Source organism: Ascidia mentula, chromosome 1, assembly GCF_947561715.1.
Source record: "Ascidia mentula chromosome 1, kaAscMent1.1, whole genome shotgun sequence".
In the NCBI taxonomy this organism is placed as follows: domain Eukaryota; kingdom Metazoa; phylum Chordata; class Ascidiacea; order Phlebobranchia; family Ascidiidae; genus Ascidia; species Ascidia mentula.
This window is the reverse complement of record NC_138566.1, coordinates 6,562,465-6,586,667: the sequence shown is the minus strand read 5'-3', so window position 1 is coordinate 6,586,667 and position 24,203 is coordinate 6,562,465. Positions and strand designations below refer to the sequence as shown.

Below are 24,203 nucleotides of genomic sequence, written 5' to 3'. Positions count from 1 at the left end.
TTTCGCCGTCTTCCTGACGATACGGAGTGTAGTCATAACAGTATAAGGGGAAAAGAATCCCCTCTATAGCTGGTAATGTTTACCATTTATACTATGTGGTTCGTTGTTTTATTGACATTTACGCTAATCCTAAAACAATATATGGGCCATTTTAAAAGATGACTGAACACTACAGATGTTGAAGAAATTAAGAAATTATTTTTAAAACGTGTATTTTCTCTGAATATAACTCGTTTCGTCTCGGTATGCATTGTCTAGCGCATAAAATTGCGAAATCAAAAACTCCTCAGGATTTACCACGAAGCAACAACTGGCGAAAACACCTTAATTCCCTGTGCAACCAACATTAAGTAAACCATACAGGGTAAAGTGGAGTGTCAAGCTACTAACAAAAGCATGCAAACTACTGCAACACAAAGCGTAGTTAGATTTTTTTGTAGAAAAGTCGGGCGTGTGTTTGTTCAGGTATGACCTTGAACGGTTTCTTGCCGCTTTCCGGGTCCACGTAGTCGGCATACACCAACTCACGCAAAAGGGTAAAACCAAACTTGATGCAAATCTTCTGGGTAAACACTGACGTGCCGAAAGACACTAGGTAGGAGCAACCCAGTTCCTTCGCCCGTTTAGCGCTGAACTGCCCCAAGTAGGTAGCAAGACCTTGGTTGGCGTAATCACGGTGAACACACGTTATACCAAGTTCCATGTAACAGTCCGTGTGCAGATCGCTAAAGATGTCGCCGAAGAAGTTGTCTACGAACCTTATGACCACTTTCGCGTTGTTAGACAAGTCCTGGGCAGCATAACCCTGGTTGATCATACTCGTTGGTGTGCTGGAAGTACCCTTGCGGTGCACAAAGTTGACTTTAATGGCAACCAGCTTTCCGCTGGATTTCTCGTACGCCGCAAAAGAGGCGTCGTGGTTCTCAATGGCGATTTTGGCTCGAAACGCATATATTCCATCCTCGTCCTCCAAAGTCGAATCAGTTATTTGAGCTAGCACATCCCCTTTGCTGTAATACTCCACCACGAAGTTCTTTATCTCATTTGTAAATCCGTCCTTTCCAAAGCGCCGTACTTCAAATTTATCTACGAAGCTTTCGCCCATTATTGCCCCAGTTAATGGTATGGCCTGCTTTTGGTCGAAGCACAAAGCAACTTGCTGACTATTCTGCATACAAAACCGTCTGCTGGTCTATTGTTTGTGTCCGTATACAATAAGGTCGATTCTCACGCGTGCACTTCCGCCCTGTAAGAGATTCATTCGTGATAAGGGCATGAAAAGTTTGATTGCAAAATGCTTGATGCAGAAACTGCAATGATATGCCTGTATCAAGAGTTCCTGCCTTACAAATTCATGTGAAATAATACAGATTATTAAAGCATACACGTACGTAAACGCTCTTATACCGCTCTGTTTCAAAGGAACCAAAACAAAATGTAGTTCCGTAACTCTAATGAATCACGTTATAGTATAAACGACCGAGTCACATTCTGAAACTGGTTATACCCTCATTAAATGGACGTAGCGTTTGTAGGAAGTTCGTGCTGTTATTCATCATCGTCATTCTTAATCGTCCGCGGGTGTTTGACACCACAACGTAGTGTTTTCCAGTGGTAAACTTTTCTTATAAACGAAGTAAGTTTTTCAAACAAATTTTGCTGTTCACTGCAGTTTAATCTTAATACAAACACCATTAACATGTGTTCTGCATAGGGGCCGTAACTACAAATTATAAACTAACGGGCTACACAAACCTACACAACCATTATGTCAACGAAAAATTAATCAAGCCACCGTATGAACTCTTAACTGTTTAACTTCTAAAAAAAAGTTTTACAGACGCACTTGGTTTCATGTAACTTCTAAGTTGGATTTTTTTTAGAACATCATAGAACATCACCAAGCATTTTTGTATGAAAATTAGTCCACATAATTTTATTTAACCTTCAAACTGTATGTATTATTTCAGGTTTCGCCCCCAAAAAATCGTCCCCACATTGAAAAAAACAATTGATTGACCACGTGACTTTGTTACCAGCGTTGCGGTTGAATGGGCAATGTTGTAACTCAACAACTTGACGAAGTTAAGACGAAACAACGAGCAAAATATATAAGAAAAGTAGTTTCCAATGTGATGTACGATGTAACGCTTTAATCTTGGGCATTGTGCCCACCTCATAATAAAGTACTACACGCCTCACGGGTCTAATCGTCCGGCAAGCAACAGGATAAGCTGATTTTGAAATGGCGATCAAAGCAGCGATGGATGGGTTTATTAGCGACATGAAGACGATGTCTTTTAGTTCACCGTCAAATGACAAAGTGGCTGGTGGTTCAAAACAAGGCGAAGAAAACGACACGATGAAAACCAAGTTTCTTGAGGCTTGGAATAATTTTAAATTTGGTGAGTGCACAATTATTAGCAGTTAGCACAAAGAAACAATTTATTGGAAGTTTGGTTTAAGTTAATTTTTAGCTTTAGCACCAAACTTAAATATTTTGGATGATTAGACATGAGTTCAGGAACAACTGTGAAGAAAGATATGCCCCTATGGGTCTTGGGGACATGTTACCATTTTCATTTGCCAGTGGAAAGTGTTTATGGTAAGTCAATTTAAATATAGGCTATGTTTCACTGAATATTTTGGAATGACTTATAGCAGTGCTTCCCAACTTATTTCAGTTCGTGACCCACTTTTAATGCAAGTTTTATTGGGCATCCCACAATGAGACATGACCAAACGATGTTACATAATGATAATGCAATAATTTCATGATTTAATAGAAAACTGTAACATTTAGAAATGCTTCACGACCCCTCTGAAATAGCTTCGCGAGGCACCAATGGGACGCGACCCACTGGTTGGGAAGCACTGACTTAAAATATATAATGCAACCCTAGTTGTTTCACTAGTTGTGTTTTCTAACTAATAGGTAGAATTGATTTAAGTTTATTTCTTTTTTCACTTTTTCATAGAACCTCCAGAAAATGATGAAAAACTACTAAGAGAGTACAATCACTTTCAATGCTTCCTTAAAGATTTTGCATCCAAGCCTTGGTTTACGTATCGGAAAGGGTTTCCCCCACTACCAGGTTAAAAATAAGACTTTGCCTAGTAACAATAATTTTTTTGTAATATTGAAGATATTTACTTTTCGTGGAATTTAAACTGATCTGTTATTTTCTGTGCAATAGATGGTGGTTTAACTTCAGACACTGGGTGGGGCTGTATGTTGAGGACTGCTCAGATGATGATGGCCCAGTGCTTTATAACACACTTTTTAGGTATAATTATATAATATGGCATAATTGTGCATTTACCATCATTCATGACTTAATAGATATTAAAACAAATTATTCATTTCTCAAGGGAGAAACTGGCGATGGTTTTCCAAAGATAGAAACAATAGACTTGAGGAATGTTCGCTCCATAGAAATATCATCAAGTGGTTTTTGGACGATCCAAGCCCAAAGTGTCCTTTCAGCATTCACAGACTTACGGAAATTGGTATGAACCCAGGAATTACCTTGAAAAAGTGATGATGTTATTTTGTACATAAACCTGTTATTTTAAAAGAAAAATTTTAAATTGTTTTTTAGGGCAAAAACATTGTGTTTTTTTTGTACAGTTTTTTGTAATTCACAAATATCTAGGTCTTGGATATCGCTTTAACCCTGGTGACTGGTACGGTCCTGGAACAGTTGCTTACATCATGCAGGATGCCACCGAATGTGCCAAAGGATCACATCCCCTTCTTGATCAACTTGTTGTGTATGTTTCCCAAGATTGCACAGGTGGGAAAATGGTTTATAAAACTGGACAACTATAGACTATTCATTGCCTTTTCAAGAGACAATATTGGTAATATAATAATGGAATATACATAGCTACTGTTTAAAGTTGCAACTTGTGATATTGCATATTTGATAATGCAGTGTTTCCCAAAACTTTTTTGACCATGGAACCCTGCAAGGTTATTGAAATTGACAGGGAAAAGACCTAACAGACAAGTTCAACAAGTTTTGCTTAACAAGATAGTATATACTTGAAACTCTTTATATTTTGTGTTGAACCCCAGGCTTCTGTGGAATGCAATTTCTGAATCACTCGTTACTTGAATGTAGATTTAGTTTGAATTGCAACATGTAACAAGAAGTGCAAGCTAAAAAGTTATTTTTTTTAGTGTACACAAAAGATGTCATTAGTGTTTGTCACTGGGACAAGCCCGAAAAAAACGGTGCTTCAAACCCAGCAGAAACAAAATCTGGCGATCCCCAACCTCTCAATGGGAGCAGCACGACCACAATGTGCCAGGAAGATCCTGCACAACGTTCAGTTATAATCCTAATCCCTGTGAGACTTGGTGAAGCCACCCTTAATCCAATCTACAGTCCTTGCTTAAAGGGGATGCTAGCTCTGGACCAATGCATGGGGATTATTGGGGGGAAACCCAAGCATTCACTTTATTTTGTTGGATTCCAAGGTATGTTCTGAAAGTGCTCCAGCCATTGAATAAAAAAAAACTAAAGTTTTTATGATAAAGTGTTCTTCTGTACATTACAATTTCATTTTTCTGTGCAATACATACATTGCCTTGAAATGTTTTTGCATTTGTAGATGACCACTTGTTTTACTTGGACCCACACTACTGCCAGCAAGCAGACACAGCTGCAACCTTTACCAACAAGCAGTTGGCCAGTTACCACAGCATGCATCCTAGGAAGGTAAGGTTATCTGTTTGTACAATATTTGTCACATCTGAAGCATTTTTTGATGGTATGATTCTTTGTTTTATGTTTCTTTTTTCATTGATTGTTGGGTTAAGTTACTTGTGTTACATTTTTGATAACACTGAAATTAAATTAATCCTGAATTTGGAATGAAATATTTAACATTAAATTTTGAACACACCGTACACTTTTGTCGAAACCAAAAGATTTCAGACTACAATATTTTTGCACAGACTCACGTCTCAAAACTCGATCCAAGTTGCTGCCTTTGCTTTTACTGCCGCGATCACGATGACTTCAAAGGGTTTGTAAACGATGCCACCAAACTCCTAGCACCCCCCGGTCAACGCACCAGTTACCCGTTATGTCTAATAGTAGATGGAAGCGCGCAAGAACACAAACTCAAACGAAGCTCTGAAGCTCAAGCGTGTACGATGAAAACTCCCAACGAAAGCAACGGCTTTACTGAGATTTCGCTTGGCGCCTGTGGCTCCGACGTCGCGGAGAATTCGGCCTTGAAACCCGGCGACGAGCTAACCGCCACACCCGATAATAAATTGCGGGCGAAGTTTGACAAACTAAACTTCGGCTCGCCGCGTGAAATGATAAGGAATTTTTATCGCCAGACTTCGTGGCCGCAAAAGAGTGACAAGGACGCGAAAAAATCGTTTGACGAGGATTTCGAGTTTATTTAAGGGCGGCGGTGATTTGTAAAGGTCGCAAATTTGTTGTTCTGTTAAATATTTTATTTTTCGTTTTCACCTTCGTTGTTCTTTTACTTGTTTCTGTTTCCTTTCAGAAAGGTTACTTGGCGTTGATAACGCACCATTTTATGGATACTTAATTTAGCAAACTGAAATGCTTATAAAGCGTACTCTCACAGAAATGCACTTTTTTCTGCCTAAAATAGTTTTCTCTTTGAACCTCGCGAAAAAATGCACGCAACTCATGGCGTCTAGGGAAATCCCCTAAAAATACTCAAAAGAGAAGCCCAAGCTTTCAACTTATTAGCTATATGGTGTGCAAACATTTCGAGCACCATGTATAGCTGAATTCATTTCAGCAGCTTTTCATCAAATCGATCGGACCTTTCCATTCGTTTAAGTTTTTTCGTATTAACCAAGTTCAACACCTATACATTTTCTAATCGCACCAGACGGCGTTTTTAAATGGTTTAAAATCAAACAAAATGTTTTCATTCAAAATGAGAGTTGCATCTTTTTCCCGTTAGGGATATTCTATTCTCTTTGACTAACCGACGCAACAGCATTCGCATGTCTACCTCCTGCATTTCTCTGCAACATAGCTTTTTGGTGCTTTAGGTGTACGTTGCAAGAAAAAAACGATTGCCGCTTTGGTTTTCCCAGCTTTTGTACACAAGCCAACATGTCTCAAAGCTGTCCTTTTTATGCGAGTTGTATAATTGGTCTGACATTTTTTCGAGATTTGTCGTTTTTAACCCATTTATACTTAACGGCAACACGACCAGCTTAAAGAAAAGCTTCATAATTGCTTCGAATTAAATAAAACCGGCATCAGATTTATCTTCATACACGTTGCCCTGGTGATATTCAGCAATACGTTGAATCCTGTCCAACTAAAACACAAAAAAATCTTACTTATATGCCCACAACCATTCGATATTACTCGTGTTTGTGTTGCAATCTTTTGTTCTTTGTCAACAGCTCGCCTGTACCAAATCGTTTGCATGATATTGTTGTTACTTTCTGCGTCACCTTTTAGTACTTGTCATGTCACGTCTTTTACGTTTTGGACTTAAAAACTATTGGGAAATGTATAAGATATACGGGACAACTGTGCAGCTTGTGTTAGTTGTTTTTTGGGCACTGCAAATTGGTTATGCCTTAGTCGCTAATTACGTTGTTATACAGCTCTCTAATGATAAATCCGTTGCTTTTCTGTGGCGCGCCGAACTACTTTGTGCTCTGGACATGTGGGAAATATGCAAGATGCAGGAAAATTGAGAAGCTGTGGTTTGGTGGATTTTAAGACGCAAATAGGTTCAGCGTTAGTGTAAAATTTTGTCTGGGCAAACAGTTATTGGATTTGTAATCTTCACATGGGGAAAAAAGGACACACAAAATTCCTTCACCGATAAACAGCCCAGATTGGAAATCCCTCCGGCGCCTAAATTACACGTAGACTACAAATGTCAGGAATCATGTACGTAAAACCGGTTTGCAACACGTGGTACTTTGAATCCCGGCATTTCTGTGAACATGCTATTATCGTAAAATTAAGCACAGCGCCAAAAAAGACTGTAAAATGAGTGAACTTCCTCATGAAAAAATGTCCACCGGTGATTGCGTATATGTGTTTAATTTCCACTTTAAACAGCAGACAGTTGCCACCTACAGCTGAAGGTCGCTGGTGTTGTTTCAAGTGGAAGATTTCTGGCTAGAGTTAGATTTGGACTTTGGTTTATTTATTTTTTGCGTTGATCAAGGGGCACAACAAAAGACATGGTGAACACCTTCGTTATTTTCTTTGCGGTCGTTGGTCTGTGTGGTGAGTTCAAAACTTAACAAAAATGTCGGTGTTTTTCTTCATCCAATTCCGATAATCTGATCACAATATTTTATTCAGGTGCATGGGAATGTGGTTGCGGAGAAAGCGGCAAGTATTTGCTTTTGTCAATCACTTGCTCAACAACTACAATTAAATAATTTTTGTATTTTACAGGCAAGTGTTCGCTGACGAAGGAGATGATTGCTGCAAACCGAGGTAACCGAAAACAGATTTCTATCCTATTATTTACTTAATTTGTTTTTGGATTCGTTACTTATATTATGATTTATCTACGATTTTTTGCTTTACTTCGACGATAATGGTTTAGTAAATTTTTGAGCCAGCAGTGAGTATCAGTGCTTTTCATTCGACTATCTGACTTTATTATTTAGGTAGTATATATAGGCCGAATTATTGAAGACAACAGTCCAGTCAAAGTATCTCACAAGTTTAATGAATATTATTTTGCAGAGTCGTTCTGCTTGCTCGGGCTCAAGTCGGGATACATTCCAAACCATGCGATGTCGGCTTCCAGTTATTTCGGTGATAATGCTAACAACTATTTTAGCTATATACACGGACGACTTGACACACCTTATGTGCCTACAGAACAGAATGGTGGATGGTCTGCCAAAATAAGTGAGTTATTCTGTTTGTAAACCGTATAAACTTGCCGGGGAAAAGTAAGTTAAATTGTTTGGAAAACATTGAACGGGAGAATTCCTTATTTGTTTTTCTGATATTTTTATGAAAATCCATGTCGCAAAATAAAAATCTCGATACGTTTATTAATCTGTAGCAGGAGCACTGACAAGGAATTCTCGATTCAATGGTTTACAAAGCACGGTTGTGAAGATGCATGATTTTTCTCAATAGAAATAGAAATGTTAGACATTGCAAAAGACGCGTCTAAAAAAGACGCATCGTCTGAATGTGACTTCATTTATATATATGTATATATATATAATTCTTACCGTTGCTTGAACTTCGTCAAAGGAACATCTCAATGCTACATTGCATTAAAAAATTACTGTACGCAGACGCTGCCGGGCAATGGATTCAAGTCGACTTGTTCAAACCGACAAAGATATTTGGAGTGATAACACAGGGAAGGAATGGAGCAAACCAATGGGTGACAAATTATAATATTTTCTACCTGCCTCCTTACAGCACGACATGGAAAACAGTCAAGGATCTGTCGGGAAATAACGCAGTAAGTTGTTTATTTGGATTGATGTCTTATGTTAAATTGTACAATATGCCGGTGACTTTGTATGCAGAATTTTACGGGAAACTACGACAGTGACACGAAAGTGACAAAGATTTTCCACGAGCCGATCGTTACAACGAAACTACGTTTAGTTGTCCAACAGTGGCGAAATCATATTTCTCTACGTCACGAGTACTTGGTTTGTTAAAGAAACTAAATCTTTGGCCGAAAGTTTTTGGCATCCAAACATTGTTTTCTATTTACTGCATGAAAAAAACCAAAAAAAATAAAATCATTATGACCACAAATTTGTTTAAAATTGTGTCTGCGTTGTTTGTTTTGTTTTAAATGCAAATTTAAATTAAATCGTCCGAAAAACACTCGGGATAAAAAAAAAACCTTGACAATGATCGTCATATCAGACCTATCGTCACATCAACACCAGTTTTTACTTTGAATGAAATCTGATTGTTTACGACAAAAGCTATTTTTCCCAGAAATTTAAAATTGTCAAATTATTTTCGATCGAATGCGTTAAAACATAATTGCACATAAAGCAAAATGGTATTGTCGTACCCACCACCATGATATTATTAAATCCTACAGTAAGTCCGTGACTTTACTGCGTCATTTCTGACAATCGGCTTTGGGGAAATGTGAAAGTCACTGGATAATCGTTCTTGGGTTTCCTGGTCTTAGGGCTCAAATCCGGATGGAAATCTTGACGTTTTTTGGGCTACATCTCAAGTAAATCCGGTTACGCTTGACTGCTCCCGTCAACAGTGCTGTGAACGTTTCTGTTTTGCTGAGAAATGCAACCGAAATGAATGGCATAAAAGTAAGTTGATGCCTTCAGGCCCTGTGTCACAATAGTCATAACGGGCCCTGACGGCACTATTGGTTTAGCTTTTGTTTAGCCATAGTGTCATATTATTGGCTCCACTTGCTCATGTGTATGTAGATGTGTTGGTTGATTTCTACTTAACATCTGCGAAAAAGTGCTACCTTTATGTTGTTCGCAAATTGTTTATTACACTCTTCTCGCTCTCTAGGTAAATTAGCTTGGAAATTTCAGTAAATCATTTTAATCCTTATGAATGCCTTACAAAATGACCTGGAACTTGTCGTATATCATAAACCTCCATAGCCACCACCAGCACCAACAATATTGGAAAACGGTATTTTTTTTCTTTTTTTCGAGACTGATAGAAACCCTGGATATGGGTCATGGTGTATTTGCACACATCCGTAAGTTGGTAAAATACCCACAAACAGGTGCAGTTCAAACGCAACACACATAATATACAGTATAATATACACTTTTTATAGTTTGGTAATACGTCAATAAATGGTGCTTCTGATGTAGTCTGTTGTTTAAATTATCTTATAACTATATAAGAATCCCCTTTTGGTATGTTTAAAACATTGAGTTCCTTATGATTGTTCGATATTGTGAGGAATCAAATTATTGTTTTGTTTTTTAAGGAGTTTCTTTGCTTCCTTAAAAACCATAGCCCCCACCACCACGCTGATTAGATTGTTCTTCAACACTTCGTTTTTGAAAATATTTGAGATTTCCAACGTGTCTAATGAACCCTGGTCCCATTTGAACACTTCGTTTGTGGATGTTTTCTTGTCTGCAAGAGAAATTTTTTGTAGGTAATGAAAACCCGCTGTTTGAAAACATCTTCAATTGGATTTGAAAAATCAAACTAAGTTACAAACAAAAGAGAACAAATAGGTTGTATTCGACCTCATCTTAAAGTTGGTCTTTTCTTCAGCCTTTGATCCGTTGACAGAAAAATGTATCACCAGTAGCAGGAATACGAATAAAAATAGTTTGGTTTCCATATTCAAGAAAAACACAAAACTTGTCGCTACCACAAAAATATCTAAACGACAGAAAAATTTGGGAATATCTTTTATAAAAAACAATATTTGTTCTAACTCAATCATGTGAAACTTTCAGAAGCTTCAAATTGAAGTCAGCAACGCCTAGCAGAGGGATAGATTCTGGCAAAATTAAGGAACGAGTCTTAATTTAGCTCATGTATTTTTCGGGAAGATTCTCAACTCGAACAGTTTTGTTTGTACGTCTTTTTCTCCACTGGTCGAGCGTCCTTTAAACATCTTACTGTTCTGTAAAAGATCTCAACCAAATAACGAAGGCAGCATACTAGTCAAAGAAATGGCCCCGCGTTTGTATGCCCCGGGCCATTCATGAGCCTACTTGTTTTGTACATATGACGTGTATTGCTTTAATCTGCTTGAATATCTTGTGAAAATGTCACCTTAACCTGGTAAACAACTTCAAGGTGTAACGCTTGACTGCCCCCGACAAAAATGCTGCGGAGAAGATTTGTGTCTTGTAGTAGAATAACAAAATGCTTCGTGCAAGTTTTGAGTAGGAGTGATTGTTTATTTGACCATAACCTTTGTGTGAAAACTTTGCACAAACCGGCATCCAAACATTGTTATCTTTTTACTGCATGAAAAAAACCCAAAAAATTAAATCACCACAACCACAAATGTGGTTAAAATTGTGTCTGTGTTGTTTGTTTTGTTTTTATTGCAAATTCAAATTAAATCGTCCGAAAAACACCCAGGATAAAAAAAAAACCTTGACAGTGATTTCCCCCAGAAAAACACTAAATTTGGACTTTGTTAGACAAGTCGTGACATCAAGACCGGATTTAAGTTTGAATGAAATCTGATTATTTGCAACAAAGGCTATTTTTTTCAGAAAATAAAAAAAAAATTATCAGATTATTTTCGATAGAAAACATAATTGCACATGAAGCAAAAAGGTATTGTCGTACTCACCACCATAATATTATTAAGTCGTACACTAAGTCCATGACCTTACTGCGTTATTTCTGGCAATCGGCTTTGGAGAAATGTGTAAGTCACTGGATAATCGTTCTTGGGTTTCCTGGTCTTAGGGCTCAAATCCAGATTGAAAATGTTGATGTTTTTTTTTGAGCCACAGTTAAGGTAGATGCGGTTACGCTTGACTGCTCCCGTCAACAGTGCTGTGAATGTTTCTGTTTTGCTGAGAAATGCAACCGAAATGATTGGTACAAATGTAAGATAATGCCGTCAGGCCCTGTGTCACAATAGTCATCACGCGCCCTGACGGCACTATTGGTTTAGCTTTTGTTTAGCCATAGTGTCATATTATTGGCTCCACTTGCTCATGTGTATGTAGATGTGTTGGTTGATTTCTACTTAACATCTGTGAAAAAAGTGCTACCTTTATGTTGTTCGCAAATTGTGTTTAACACTCTGTTCGCTCTATAGGTAAATTAGCTTGGATATTTCAGTAAATCATTTTTATCCTTATGAATGCCTTACAAAATGACCTGGAACTTGTCGTATATCATAAACCTCCATAACCACCCCCAGCACCAACAATATTGGAAAACGGTATTTTTTTTCTTTTTTTCGAGACTGATAGAAACCCTGGATATGGGTCATGGTGTATTTGCACACATCCGTAAGTTGGTAAAACAGGTGCAGTACAAACGCAACACACATAATATACAGTATAATATACACTTTTTATAATTTGATAATACGTCGATAAATGGTGCTTCTGAAGTAGTCTGTTGTTTAAATTATCTTATATGAGAATACCATTTTGGTATGTTTAAACATTGAGTTCTTTATCATTGTTCGATTGTTATTATTATGACGAATCAAATTATTTTTTTCTGGTTTTTGCGGAGTTTTAAAAACTTAGCCACCACCACCAAAACCACGTTGATTAGATTGTTCTTCAACACTTCGTTTTTGAAAATATTTGAGATTTCCAAAGTGTCTGACGAATCCTGGTCCCATTTGAACACTTCGTTTGTGGATGTTTTCTTGTCTGCAAGAGAATTTTTTATAGGTAATGACAACCCGCTGTTTAAAAACATCTTCAATTGGATTTGAAAAATCGAACTAAGTTACAAACAAAAGAGAACAAATAAGTTGTACTCGACCTCATCTCGAAGTTGGTCTTTTCTTCAGCGTTTGATCCGTTGACAGAAAAATGTATCACCAGTAGCACGAATACGAAAAAAAACACTTTGGTTTCCATATTCCAGAAAAACACAAAAGTTGTCGCTACCACAAAAATATCTAAACGACAGAAAAAAATTGGAATATCTTTTATAAAAAACAACAACTCAATCATGTGAAACTTTCAGAAGTTTCAAATTGAAGTCAGCAATGCCTAGCAGAGGGATGGATTTTGGCAAAATTAAGAAACGAGTCTTAATTTAGCTCATGTATTTTTCGGGAAGATTCTCAACTTGAACAGTTTTGTTTGCGCGTATTTTTATCCTCTGGTGCAACGCATTTGAAAATCTTGCAATTCTGTGAAAGATCTCGAACAAATAGCGAAGACAGCATTCTAGTCAACAACACCTTATGATTGTTCTATGACGTAACAAAATAATATTTTTACCAAAGCGGGTTCATATATGATGCATGTCTTAGCAAATCCTTTAAAAAAACAGGAGTCAAAAGTGTTTGTTGAAGTATTATCGTTTTGCCCATGCCCATTTTTCCATATATAAGTCAGTGATTTGCCTCACATCTCCTCATGTTGCACAACGCTGTTTGCAGATGACACATGCCTCATCATGTCACATAAAAACATATGGATTTGGAGAAATATAAAAATTTTTATTGACAAAGTTAGTGAATGGTTGCAGTCCAATAAAATTATAATTAATTGCCAGAAACCAAGTTTATGCTTTTCTGAAAAAGCAAAAAATCAAACAACACCGCTTTTCACCTAAAACTTAATGGCATCGCACTCAAACAAGTTGACACCATAGAGTCTCAACATCTTGCCATAGAGTTCGATAAAGATCGGCAAAAAAACTATAGCCAAAAAAATGATATTTATGTACACACTTAAGCGCCACATCATAGACCAAGGCGCATTGCGAACAGTGTCATGCGTTGTACAGCACTCTCATTTAACATATGGTCTTCTGGCATGGAGTTTTGCTCTTCCATCACTGCTACATCCTGCAGTGGATAGGCAGAATAACTAACGTTCGTACTAACACAACAGCAAGTCATACTGACCATCGATACTTTCTTCACCGTGCATCAACGGAATGTGGCTAAGATCCATAAAATACAAAGGCGTTCAAATGTGGAACAACATTTCTGTTTTAACTGGATTCAGTAAAGTATTGCATTCGTACCTTTTTAATTCATTTGCCACTCAGCGTAACTTTCGAGAACAACACGTGGATGAGGTGAACAACCTCAGGAATCTTATTGTTCAATCAAGCGCGATACAGTCAATCATTGAACACTTGCAGGCAGCACAAGTGCCGTAACGCGCTTACGACGATTAAAATCGCGACGTTTGTATATGCAATAGATTCTTGCTGTATGTCTTTGTTTCATTTAATTCTTTTTGAACCAAAACCTTTAAATTGGCGATTTTCCTTGCAACGACCAATATGCTGGCTGGGGCCGGCTTATAGCATAACCTATATGTATGACCTTATAATCAGTCCTTTCTTGCCGTCCAACTCAACAATTTTATTTTGTAATTTGCAATGCGTATTTTGCTGACGATGTCGAAAATAAGACGAATTGAATTGTTATTTATTTCTTCTTAAACATTTTATAAAAGAATTAGGCTTTTTGCGATTTATTCGCATTTATATGTAAAAAGTTTAAAAAGTGCTATTAATTTTCAAGTTGTGTACTGGGTCCATCGTCTCGTGGGCTATACTATGCACACATACGTTGGTGAAAATGTGTGGATATCAATTAGCCTACAAGCGAAACGTCTTGTTTATTGCTACACTTGTAGTGGTAGAACGTGTAGGATACGTGGTTGCCCTGGCAATTTGTCTCGATGATGCTGGCGCAATGAGTCTCAATAAAAATCGGCTAACCTGTTGGCTAGTTGCCACTAAATTGTTCTCTGCATGTGGACTCGGCTGGGAATAGGCGGTTCGATCCGAATAATTGTTTAATGATAGAATCGAATGGGCCAAATAGAATCAAAATAGAATCAAGCAACTTAGTATTAGAATTTAGAATCAAATACAATAGAATTAGAGTTTCAAATAGTCTGAAAGGCGAAGGCTTAACCGTATAAAACAGGCAGTCAAGTATGATATGCGATACTGCAAGGAAAAGGCAGTGGGTTCGTAAATACCATGTGGTTATAAAAGTCTTCAGTCCGTTATGTAAGATAAAGTTGCCCTGTCAAACACAAACTCCCCAAATGCTGGAATACGAGGACTTATTATAAAGCAACTTCCAGCTGCGGCGTTGTCCGACATTAGGCTTCGTTGTGCAATTGCTGCAAAAATTTACATGTTTTTACCCCCTCACAAATTCGTAGCGAGTTGGCGACAATTGTAGTTTTGAGACAGAGAACGAATGATAGCCATTGTAACGGAACAGAGTATGTATACGACCATATGGAAAACAATTTGAGTAAAAGAATCCAGCCAAACAATCCAAAACGTATGTTTTGTGCGATGCACTCTCAACCACATTAACGTGTGTCGAGCCTTTAAAAATATAATAGAGAAAAAATACACCAAAAAGGTGGTCGCAGGCATCATTAAAATCGTTAAAATGGTTCATGAATCAAAAAGGTTGAGAAACACTGATTAAGTAGAAATAAAACGTAACATTTTCTATCATCCGATTTGTTTTGCGAGATTTCTTCGCAAAGCTGTTTAAAAAACTCGCGGCATAGTTTATTAAAAAGGTTATGTCATTGTCAGTTAGCATTATAGTTTCTGTTGACTTTGATTCACTATATTTATCACGTGCATTTTTTTATTTAAAGTATTTGAGCTGTTTAAAGTTGCTTCACCTGTTCATGTTTATGTTGGCTGTTGCTGCAAATGTTGTTTTTCTTCCAGGAAAACAATTCTTCATTCTAATGGCTGATGAAACTAAACCTAGCCACAGGACTTTTTTGTCCGGCGACTTCAACAGCAAGAAAACTCAAACCTGGGCTGCCGTTAGTGTAGGTGTGATAATTATTGCCCTGGGAATTCCGATTTGGTGGAAAACAACAGAAGTTTACAGGGCCCCACTGCCCTTCGACGAAATACTCGCATTGCACGAAAACAGAAAAATTAGCATTGAAATACCAGTGTATGTTAAAGTTATTGGAAAGCTGGATGACATCGAAAGAGCTTTAATCAGTGAACTAAGTGAACAGTTAAATAATGACAATACACAACAAGTAAAGTTCTTCTATAAAATAAAAGACACACATGATGCAAGTTTGGTTCTGGATAAAAGTGCTGTGCATGTTATGGTTCGTACTGAGGGTCCGCTGCTTGTCCAAGTTTCTGATGATGGTACAATCGCTTGCAATATACCAAACAAGGATAAAGGTACAATTGTGAAAGTATCATCACTTTTGAGGCGTACCATCAAGGAAGTGGTTGTAAATGAAGTAGTTGTTGATCACATGGTTGGGAACATATACCGAACAGTCAAGGATGAACGTTACAACAGCAAGCTCATACAAATGGTTCAGGCTAACCCTAAATTTGAGCTACTTTTCTCCTTGCTCTGCCCAGAGCCTGATGTGCAGTCGGCTACTTGGGACATGGCACGTAATTCTGAACAGTATCTTTCTCCAATGTTAAGAAAACTGGACAAGCTGTTCGATTTTCATGTCGGTTCTCAAGTTCTCTACTATACCAAGATACCTTACAAGCCCAAAGCACACAGGGATGACAACAATAAAGTGTTGTATCGATTTCTTACACCCCAGCAACTGTCGTTGGTGATAAACCCTATAGAAGGACGCTTAGGCTCTCACGTTGCCACTGATCCAACTCTGAATTTTGTTGTATATGTCACGGAGAAAAATTACACACCCCTTTATGTAAGGAAAGAAAACGGGGAATTGTCAAGCAGCAATGCATTTTTGGTTCCAAGATGGGGTTCGATGCAGTTTTATAACTTGGAAAATAACCCTGGACCGAACAATGTGGTCAAACTTGACCCAGGTGTGTTTATGAGTGCTTTTATTCCCCATTTGCGGATTTTGCTTGGCTTGCAAAACAACAACACTCTGGATGAACACATCAAGTTTTCTGAGCCCAGCTATGAAAACATTTGTGATTGGGAACTGGCTTACTTGTACAGGTTAAGAGCAGTGGAACACATAGCTTCATCTATTCAGACCTTGCATTCTCTGTCAAAACTTCTTAACCAGATTCACAACATTGTGATCAATGACAACATTGCCACTGAAGTTCACACATCTGTGCTGTCTATTTTAAAAGCTAAAGAGGCGCTGGCAATCGGCAAGCTGGAGCTAGCACTTGAACACTCCAAAACAGCATTTGTTGCATCTGAAACAGCATTTTTTGATTCAACTTTATTAGAATTGCTCTACTTTCCAGAGGACCAGAAATTTGCCATTTACATTCCGTTGTTTTTGCCTATTAGTCTGCCTATCCTATTGTCTTTGCGATATGCAATTATGAGAATTAGGAAAAAAGATTTTGATGATTCAGACACAAAAACTAAAACTGATTGAAGATCTTTTAAGAAAACTAACAACAAGAATAAGCAAAAGAAATACTTCCAAATATGCTGGAAGTGTGAACACAAATCACTGTGCTAATATATGTTCCTTCACTTTTTGGTTTGGTTGGCTGTGTCATGTTCTTTTGGGGTTGACATTTTAAAGTGTTTTATATTCACAAGTTCACAACTATTTGTAATTTGTCTCACCGTGACAAAAGCGTTCACAATGAAGTAGAAATTGTTTGAAATAATAATCAGATAACAAGGTTCAGTTTAATGGTCATCGGAATACAATAGTTTCTTATCAATTATGCATTTTGCAGGTGCATGTTGCTGTGCAGAATGAACAAAATTGTTGTAAATGTTATTTGATAAAAAAGTTAAATTCCATTGCATATACCCAGTCTGTTAAACATGAGCTGCAAGTCTTGCAATGGAAAGCTTATTGAGGATAGCCATGGGTCGGAATCTACAATGGTAAACATAATAATGCCTTGCTGTCCCTGTATCCACATACTTAATTATGATTGACAGGTGTGCATAGAATGTGGTGATGTCACCTCAAATTCTCATCCTAACTCATTCCAAGCATCAGAAACAGGGGAATTGGAAGGTACGAAGGTGGCACCAGATAGTGTGAAGTTTGAACACAAATATCGCTTCCATTTGAACGACAAGAAGGCCAGGTATGCTTTGTTTGTATCTTTCTGAATTTTTAATAAGTTGTCAACACATTGTGATAAATGCACATTGGAGCTTATCCTTAATGTTGGAAAAGTTTGCTCCGCTGAAATCTGCTTTAAATAGTTTAGTAAGCTGGATTCAGTTGTGTCCTGCTATGTGATTTTCTTCTTTATATAGACAGTTTATTCAGGTTTCAAATGTAATTATATCATCTTTTAAGTGCTCTGCAACGACATAAAAAGTTTGTGGAGGAAATGAATAATGCCTGCTTTCATTTTGTCGAAGACCACCAGCACATCGTGGAATCAGCCAAGCATATCTTCGAAAATCATGGACTGCAGAGGGCATTTAACAGAAAATATCACACAAAGCTTCAGATTGCAGGTGCTTCATTTACATCTGTTTCTAATCACTTTCCACGCAACTGCTGGGTTCTATTACAATAAAATCAAGGGTTCTATGAGCTACCATGTGTTTTGAGTAAAAAATTGGAAAACATGTTTGGTAAATCTTTTGGCGACAGACACATTACATGTTTCCATGAAATTAGAACTAAAAAATACAATAAAGAAAATTAAAAATATCTATTTTTGAAACAATAATAGACCGATTATTGAGTTTTGAAAATGTTATTATCTTGCAATTATGAATTAAATTCCACATCTGAACTAAAAAATTGGGAAAATCCTTGATACGCATTTAGGAAAACTAATTTTGAAAATTTGTAGAAAAAGGAGGAAAAATGAAAATAAAGATAGTACAAAATACTTTATTTCAGCTGTTTGTCTTTATGCTGGTCTTATCCAACATGGAATTAACACATCTCCCGAAGAAGTAAGAAAGGCAATGAGAGCGCCCATACATGGATTCTCCAAACTACTTAGAAATGTATGTGTGTTACTGTTTTTAATATGACCTTATATAAGCCCATGCAAATTTTTGCATTGTGTACAGAAATGTATGTAGATTTGTTTCATATTTGTTCCAGTATCGCTGGAGAACACTGTTTTGACGGCAGTTTAATGTGGCCTTATTGCATGTTTTTATTTGTTAAACTGCCAACATTCTTTGGACACTTTATACTTTTCTGGCTACTTTTCAGAGTCAAAACTTTCCTGGTTCACATGAACAAGGCCAGACATATGTTTATAAATTTCTTGTTTATCCAACATATCCCAAACCTACCATGTTCCAGGAATAGCTGCAACATTTTTTATTGCTTTTTTTCCTTTAAGATGAAAGAAGAATTGAACTTGGAGTCGCCGTCGTCACAAAATGTAATACGCAGTTACATTGGAGCTCTTAAATCAATGGAAACCAGGTGGGTTCCTGGTTATGTTAGTCCCCAGCATTCCAGCATTTGTTTGATTTGTGGCCTTACTTGATATTTCCCTAGTAGACTTATGCAAGTTTTTCAATATTTCCAAAGTTCATGGGGTGTCTCAGCCTTAAACCACATTTGAAAAGTTACCTTTTGTACATTAGTAGTGGCAATTTTTCGAAACAATAAATTTGCAGTTTGATCCAGAAAAAAATATCAGAAACTAGCTACACATGGTCTTAATAAACACATGACTTTGACCAGAAGTCATTTTTGAAGCTTTTCTCCAACCATAATCGTTACATTACAGGCGTGACTTAAGGCAGAAGGCAGAGAGAATAGCTCAATTTCTAGAGAAGTTGGAACTTACCAGGGGACCTACATGCAAAACAACTGCTTACACTGCTGCCTATCTAGCAAATATATCAGAAGAGAAACAGTAAGTTTTCCAGAATATAATTTTCAACCCCTGAAAATTGTATTTTTGGGGAATTTGAGAATACTTGATGATGATATGAAACAAAATTTTGGGATATTAATTTTGAATTCAAACCAGTGTTTCTCAATTGGGGGGAAGCAAAGATCTTTTTAGGGGGCATAGTTTTCATGAAATGCTTGAACAAAAAGTTTGTCATAAAAACAAAAAAATTCTGTGATCAGCTTACAGGAAAGTCGTTCCAGACAATTGTCATGTTAGGACAGAGAGTGAATAATAGTCATTGTTATAGAACATAGTGAGTATATCGCCATATGGAAAAAGATTTGACAACATGTATGTTTTGTGCTTTGCTCAATCACCACAATTAAATGTTAAACACGCTGTTGCAAAGCTCACATTTCCATTAACGCATTTCAAGATATGTATTTCTATGTTAAGTCAACACAGCGATCTTGCAGACAGCTCAGTTGGTTTATTTCGCCGAAAGGCATAATCAGTTTCTCCAACTTACTGCATGATCACTGTATTAGAATTAACATAGAAATACATATGTGATACAGTGCGCGATCGACTCCCTGCCAGGGTACCTTGGTTCAAACTGATCCCAATTAGTTTATATTCTGCATACATAACATGTGTCAAACTTTTTAACTTAATGATGAAGAAAAGATAGGGTTCATTGGCTTAAATAAAATCGTTTAGAGAGATCATGAACCAAAATATGTTGAGAAACTCTGGTTTAAACAAATGACATTTGCATTGTTTGAATTCAATTTAAAAACTACCAGTTCTGCAGGTCAAGCATGCCAAGTTTTACTCGTCAGTTGTTTTAAAAATTGCACACGGTTGATTTTTACCTTCCAAGAATGTTACAAAATGTTGTCCAAGTTTGGTTCTTATTTGTGTGTTGTTTTATATCGAACAAAATTGAATCAAAATATCGTCCCTTAAAAACGGGCACACAAATGTTTGACACGTGATAGATAGTGTACAACTAAATTACCACGCATTCCTCTTTGGGTCGTGCACCCCAACAGTAAAGTTAATTTTTAAACGACGCATATTTTAAGCTTACATTCGTATGTTTAACGTGGGTTCATCCAGCTGAATGATTTTATCACATAACTTGCCATGTTTTTTTAGTCAGAAACGGTGTACGTCATTTCCCAAGTTCTGCCGAATCAACTCGATCAATGAATTCGACCGAAGTCTTCTCACCAGCTTCCGTGACCGCCTTTTTATCCTCGCCAAACGGTGAGCACGAACGCAGGCGTTGGATTTTAAATCAGTGTTTCTCCTTTTTGTTTGTTTCATGACTGGTGATGTTCCCAGTTCCAAATTATCCGGCCCGGCCGGATCCGGATAGTTATTAATCAAATCCGGCCGGATAATTTGGATCCGGCAGTTTGTTAACACCGATTCGTGTATTTTATCGGTATGGCAAAAATGTTTGATTACCAAACAGAATGCTATGTTAAGGTTAGCTTATCATGAGTGGAACAAATAAACGTGGGCATTTATTTATATGGTATAACACGTCACGAATAACCTTCGGAAGTCGGCGAGTACCCGGATCCGGCGCAAGATATCGCTTATTCATAACCTCTTTTAAAATCCATTCAACCATCGACCTCCCTTCTTGGTGTTTTGACACGTGATAATGGAAAGGTGGACTCTACAGCAGTGTGACTGTGCTTCTTTAACACAGTGGTTTTCAAATTTTGTGATGTCACGGCACTTTGATTTCTGTGCGTTGGTTCGCGACACACCAAATTTGAGTGTCAAATCCACTTTATTAAAACACCCCAACATACAGTAGTCACTTTTATGTCGACTATTTTCAACATAGGACTATACAGTAATAAGTGGTAAAATACGAACGCTTTTGTATATATGGTCTAATGATTGCGACTTTACGCAACGAACACGAAATATTCAATTTGTTGTTGATTGACCACCGGTTGAAAAACCCTGCTTTAACAGAACCTATCTCATTGTACGAAACCCATGTCGGACCTATGTTCGGCATAGGTCCTTGTACGAAACCCATGTCGGACCGATGTTCGGCATAGGTCCTTTGCTCACATTGTCTTCCATATGGCTTTACCCACTCTAATTCGTAACAATGACTGTTCAGTCTCTGTCCTGGCACATATAAATGTCGCTAACTTTCTGCGACTTTCATGGAAGATGATCGCAGACCGTTTTGTTTTGATGGCTACCTTTCTCTTTATGTCTGAAAAACGCTGCCATTTGTCTTGAAATAAACCAACATGAGTAGTCAACAAGGTTTCCATCGGCCTGCACAAAAAAATTTACAAACAATCTCCTTTTTGATCCGAAATTGGTTAAAATTTTACGTTTTCTCGATTTTTTAGGTTATGGCTCGCGTTTCGATGATGACCGGTTTTGGAGGCACAACGATAATTTTATTTTGGTCACAGACTGGCGCCCACAAACATCTATCACACTGCGCCGTACAACTAACAATACGTATGTAATCAAGTTAAAGCACGTTTAGATGGAAAACTAAGCACGCCACTCCGAAATAACCGCATTTGTGTTATAAAAACACTAAAAATAAGTGCAGCATGGCAACCTCATTGTGGTTAGGGCAACTCCAAATCCAAATGTCAATTCTAATCCTCATAAATTTTTTATATTTTTTACACACGACAGATTGCCGTGGATCGACGAAAGCAACATAAAATTGCTGCGATTCCATGCATTGATCGATGACGTAGTCAACCACAGTTCTTCGCTGTTCGATCTCCCACCAACTAACACTGACAGCAAAGCTAACGCCAGCGCAACAACCTCGAAAGCGGAAAAGACGATGACCGAACGAGGAATGACAGAAAACGAATTTCTCGTCACACCGCCGTCGTTTTTCCTGCAAAAAACAGAAAGTTCTCAGCCGCCTGCAACAAAACGTCTCAAAATGGCTTCCACGTCGGAAACACTAAACGAGGGGGATATTTCTGACACCGAGCTGAATGAGTACCTCAGAGACCCGGATGAAATAACCCGACTGTTGCGGATCAGAAAACGACTCCACGAAACGCAGTAAAAAAATATTTTCTATGTTTGACCGGCAGAATTACGAAATTGGCCATAGCGGATGACGCAAGAAAGAGTCGCTGAAGATTTCCTAATGTGTGGTTATGTGTTGGTGCGACAATAACGGTGCCTGTTTAAAAATGCTACAGCACCCATACCTATAAATACCTGGTGATTCCCACTTTTTATATTGAAATTTCAACGAAAAGTTCGAAAAAGTTTAGTTTTCCGTGATTTCCATTTCGTTGTAAAACGTGTTTTTGTCCATTTTCGTTTTAATTAAACTTCGTTTGGTATCTACGATTGTGGGTACCGCTTACACACTGTGACGTTCGCTTACGTTAAATTAAACTGTGTTAATTATGCTTGACGGTAGGCATACATGCTCGATTTCGTTAAATACAAAAAAAACGTTGGTTTTTCATTCAACTTAAAGTGTTTCATTTAACCCCGTGACAGGCAAAAATGCGTACTTAGCGGATCTCCGCTGTATTAAATTATTTGGTTTACACACAAAAACATTGCAGTCAAGCTGTATCACCTTCTATAGCTCAGCCAGAAGAGCGTGGGGCCTGCTTAACCCAGGGTCAAAAAGACTTCATTGGGAGCTGATGAAAAAACAATAACCTCAACTGGATCGGTGAACCAAGCCACCCTGATGGTAGGCTGTCGATTGATAACCGCATCTGTAGTTGCTGAGCAAAAAACATCTCTAAAAGAGCTGTCTAAAAGATTGACTACAAAAAGTTTTGCTCAAGAACTCAATGGTAGCTTGTTCAGATCTCGCTCAGCTTGCCTATAATGCCAGAAAAACCTGGTATTTCATTTGTTACTTCTTACATGTAGGGTAGCCAGCCATGCTATATTGTTGAAATGACCGTGTGTTGAGATTTGGTCGGGGTTTTCTTCAAATGTACAGATCCGCTTAACGTCAGTCTTACGCAAGCCTTTTTTCTCGACCTTGTTACCAAAACACTGGCGAAATTAATTCGACAAGGAAGCAAATATCAAAAATAAGAGTCATGTAATCTCAATGATTTCTGACCATCTGTCTTCGCCGCAAAACTGACAAATCTTTGTCTAAAATATTTGCAAAAACCCGTAATTGACGTTAAAATTTGTACAATTTTGTTGTCTTCGATTGAACAACGACGAACAATTTCACAGCAACAATATTCAGTAGAGTTAGGATTAGGGCAAAGTGTGTTAGGTGTAGTTCGGTGATATAAAACAAATATGACTAGAGTTGCTTTAAAAAACCTTCTTCAACGCTCGAATACTGGAAACATGCGTAAAATCAAATACAAATTAAAAAATTGCAAATCAGAAGACCAAACAGTCTCCATAGAAATATCAACGAATCTTGCAATAATTATTGCAGTACATAACGAACCGAATTTTTTTATCTGCGGCTAAGGTTGAAACTATTTTTATTTAATAATGGTGACCGAAACATTTGAAGCTGTAACTCGTTTCGATTTAACAAGTTATTTACAAGGTTTACGTGGCGTGAGGCAGACGATTGGCAACTTCGGCCAAGCGCCCGACCCATATACCAAGAAGAAAACCTGGTCACGAATTGCGGTCTGGTGACAAAAAAACCAAAAAAAGCAAAAAAGGAACACATTGCTATGGTTGCTTTTGATGTTAAGAATTCAAGGGGTTACGCGTAAGAAGCTGGGAAGGTTGTGT

The 24,203-nt window shown here is 37.6% G+C and overlaps 5 protein-coding genes and 1 long non-coding RNA gene across 6 annotated transcripts; 4 read left to right on the top strand and 2 right to left on the bottom strand.

Moving 5' to 3' along the window:
- Nucleotides 1–148: 148 nt before the first annotated feature.
- LOC145910579 (uncharacterized) lies at nucleotides 149–1,254 on the bottom strand. Its single transcript, XM_082997767.1, has one exon. It carries the CDS (start codon nucleotides 1,172–1,174, stop codon nucleotides 425–427), a length of 750 nt encoding a protein of 249 aa, XP_082853893.1. The 5' UTR covers nucleotides 1,175–1,254; the 3' UTR covers nucleotides 149–424.
- Nucleotides 1,255–2,073: 819 nt separating this feature from the next.
- LOC145902767 (cysteine protease ATG4D-like) lies at nucleotides 2,074–6,553 on the top strand. The gene is made up of 9 exons (XM_082990870.1): nucleotides 2,074–2,405; nucleotides 2,513–2,605; nucleotides 2,979–3,095; nucleotides 3,198–3,287; nucleotides 3,373–3,510; nucleotides 3,657–3,797; nucleotides 4,187–4,486; nucleotides 4,621–4,727; nucleotides 4,967–6,553. Exons 1-9 carry the CDS (start codon nucleotides 2,246–2,248, stop codon nucleotides 5,426–5,428), a joined length of 1,608 nt encoding a protein of 535 aa, XP_082846996.1. The 5' UTR covers nucleotides 2,074–2,245; the 3' UTR covers nucleotides 5,429–6,553.
- Nucleotides 6,554–7,103: 550 nt separating this feature from the next.
- LOC145910819 (retinoschisin-like) lies at nucleotides 7,104–8,881 on the top strand. Its single transcript, XM_082998030.1, has 6 exons — nucleotides 7,104–7,262; nucleotides 7,341–7,370; nucleotides 7,437–7,478; nucleotides 7,734–7,901; nucleotides 8,303–8,475; nucleotides 8,543–8,881. The coding sequence occupies exons 1-6, from the start codon at nucleotides 7,217–7,219 to the stop codon at nucleotides 8,678–8,680; spliced, it is 597 nt and encodes a 198-aa protein (XP_082854156.1). The 5' UTR covers nucleotides 7,104–7,216; the 3' UTR covers nucleotides 8,681–8,881.
- Nucleotides 8,882–9,691: 810 nt separating this feature from the next.
- On the bottom strand, nucleotides 9,692–10,366 carry LOC145913229 (uncharacterized). The gene is made up of 2 exons (XR_014403331.1): nucleotides 10,226–10,366; nucleotides 9,692–10,109 (listed from the first exon to the last, which is right to left on the bottom strand). It is a non-coding gene; the product is annotated as an uncharacterized LOC145913229 (long non-coding RNA).
- A 5,013-nt stretch (nucleotides 10,367–15,379) lies between these two features.
- On the top strand, nucleotides 15,380–17,291 carry LOC145904547 (GPI-anchor transamidase component PIGS-like). Its single transcript, XM_082992380.1, has one exon. It carries the CDS (start codon nucleotides 15,395–15,397, stop codon nucleotides 17,015–17,017), a length of 1,623 nt encoding a protein of 540 aa, XP_082848506.1. The 5' UTR covers nucleotides 15,380–15,394; the 3' UTR covers nucleotides 17,018–17,291.
- Nucleotides 17,292–17,336: 45 nt separating this feature from the next.
- On the top strand, nucleotides 17,337–22,877 carry LOC145887784 (uncharacterized). The gene is made up of 8 exons (XM_082979002.1): nucleotides 17,337–17,484; nucleotides 17,542–17,693; nucleotides 17,912–18,075; nucleotides 18,470–18,579; nucleotides 18,927–19,012; nucleotides 19,323–19,451; nucleotides 20,595–20,705; nucleotides 22,131–22,877. The coding sequence occupies exons 1-8, from the start codon at nucleotides 17,422–17,424 to the stop codon at nucleotides 22,519–22,521; spliced, it is 1,206 nt and encodes a 401-aa protein (XP_082835128.1). The 5' UTR covers nucleotides 17,337–17,421; the 3' UTR covers nucleotides 22,522–22,877.
- The last annotated feature ends 1,326 nt before the right edge of the window (nucleotides 22,878–24,203 follow it).

Bases quoted from the DNA above. Each gene is read 5' to 3' on its own strand.
- LOC145910579 (XM_082997767.1), bottom strand. From the start codon at position 1,174: ATGCAGAATAGTCAGCAAGTTGCTTTGTGCTTCGACCAAAAGCAGGCC.
- LOC145902767 (XM_082990870.1), top strand. From the start codon at position 2,246: ATGGCGATCAAAGCAGCGATGGATGGGTTTATTAGCGACATGAAGACG. The intron at 2,406-2,512 runs GTGAGTGCACAA...TTGGATGATTAG, and splicing joins TTGGAATAATTTTAAATTTG to ACATGAGTTCAGGAACAACT. The intron at 3,096-3,197 runs GTTAAAAATAAG...TCTGTGCAATAG, and splicing joins AGGGTTTCCCCCACTACCAG to ATGGTGGTTTAACTTCAGAC.
- LOC145910819 (XM_082998030.1), top strand. From the start codon at position 7,217: ATGGTGAACACCTTCGTTATTTTCTTTGCGGTCGTTGGTCTGTGTG. The intron at 7,263-7,340 runs GTGAGTTCAAAA...TATTTTATTCAG, and splicing joins TGCGGTCGTTGGTCTGTGTG to GTGCATGGGAATGTGGTTGC. The intron at 7,902-8,302 runs GTGAGTTATTCT...TACTGTACGCAG, and splicing joins TGGATGGTCTGCCAAAATAA to ACGCTGCCGGGCAATGGATT.
- LOC145904547 (XM_082992380.1), top strand. From the start codon at position 15,395: ATGGCTGATGAAACTAAACCTAGCCACAGGACTTTTTTGTCCGGCGAC.
- LOC145887784 (XM_082979002.1), top strand. From the start codon at position 17,422: ATGAGCTGCAAGTCTTGCAATGGAAAGCTTATTGAGGATAGCCATGGG. The intron at 17,485-17,541 runs GTAAACATAATA...TATGATTGACAG, and splicing joins ATGGGTCGGAATCTACAATG to GTGTGCATAGAATGTGGTGA. The intron at 20,706-22,130 runs GTGAGCACGAAC...TACACACGACAG, and splicing joins CTTTTTATCCTCGCCAAACG to ATTGCCGTGGATCGACGAAA.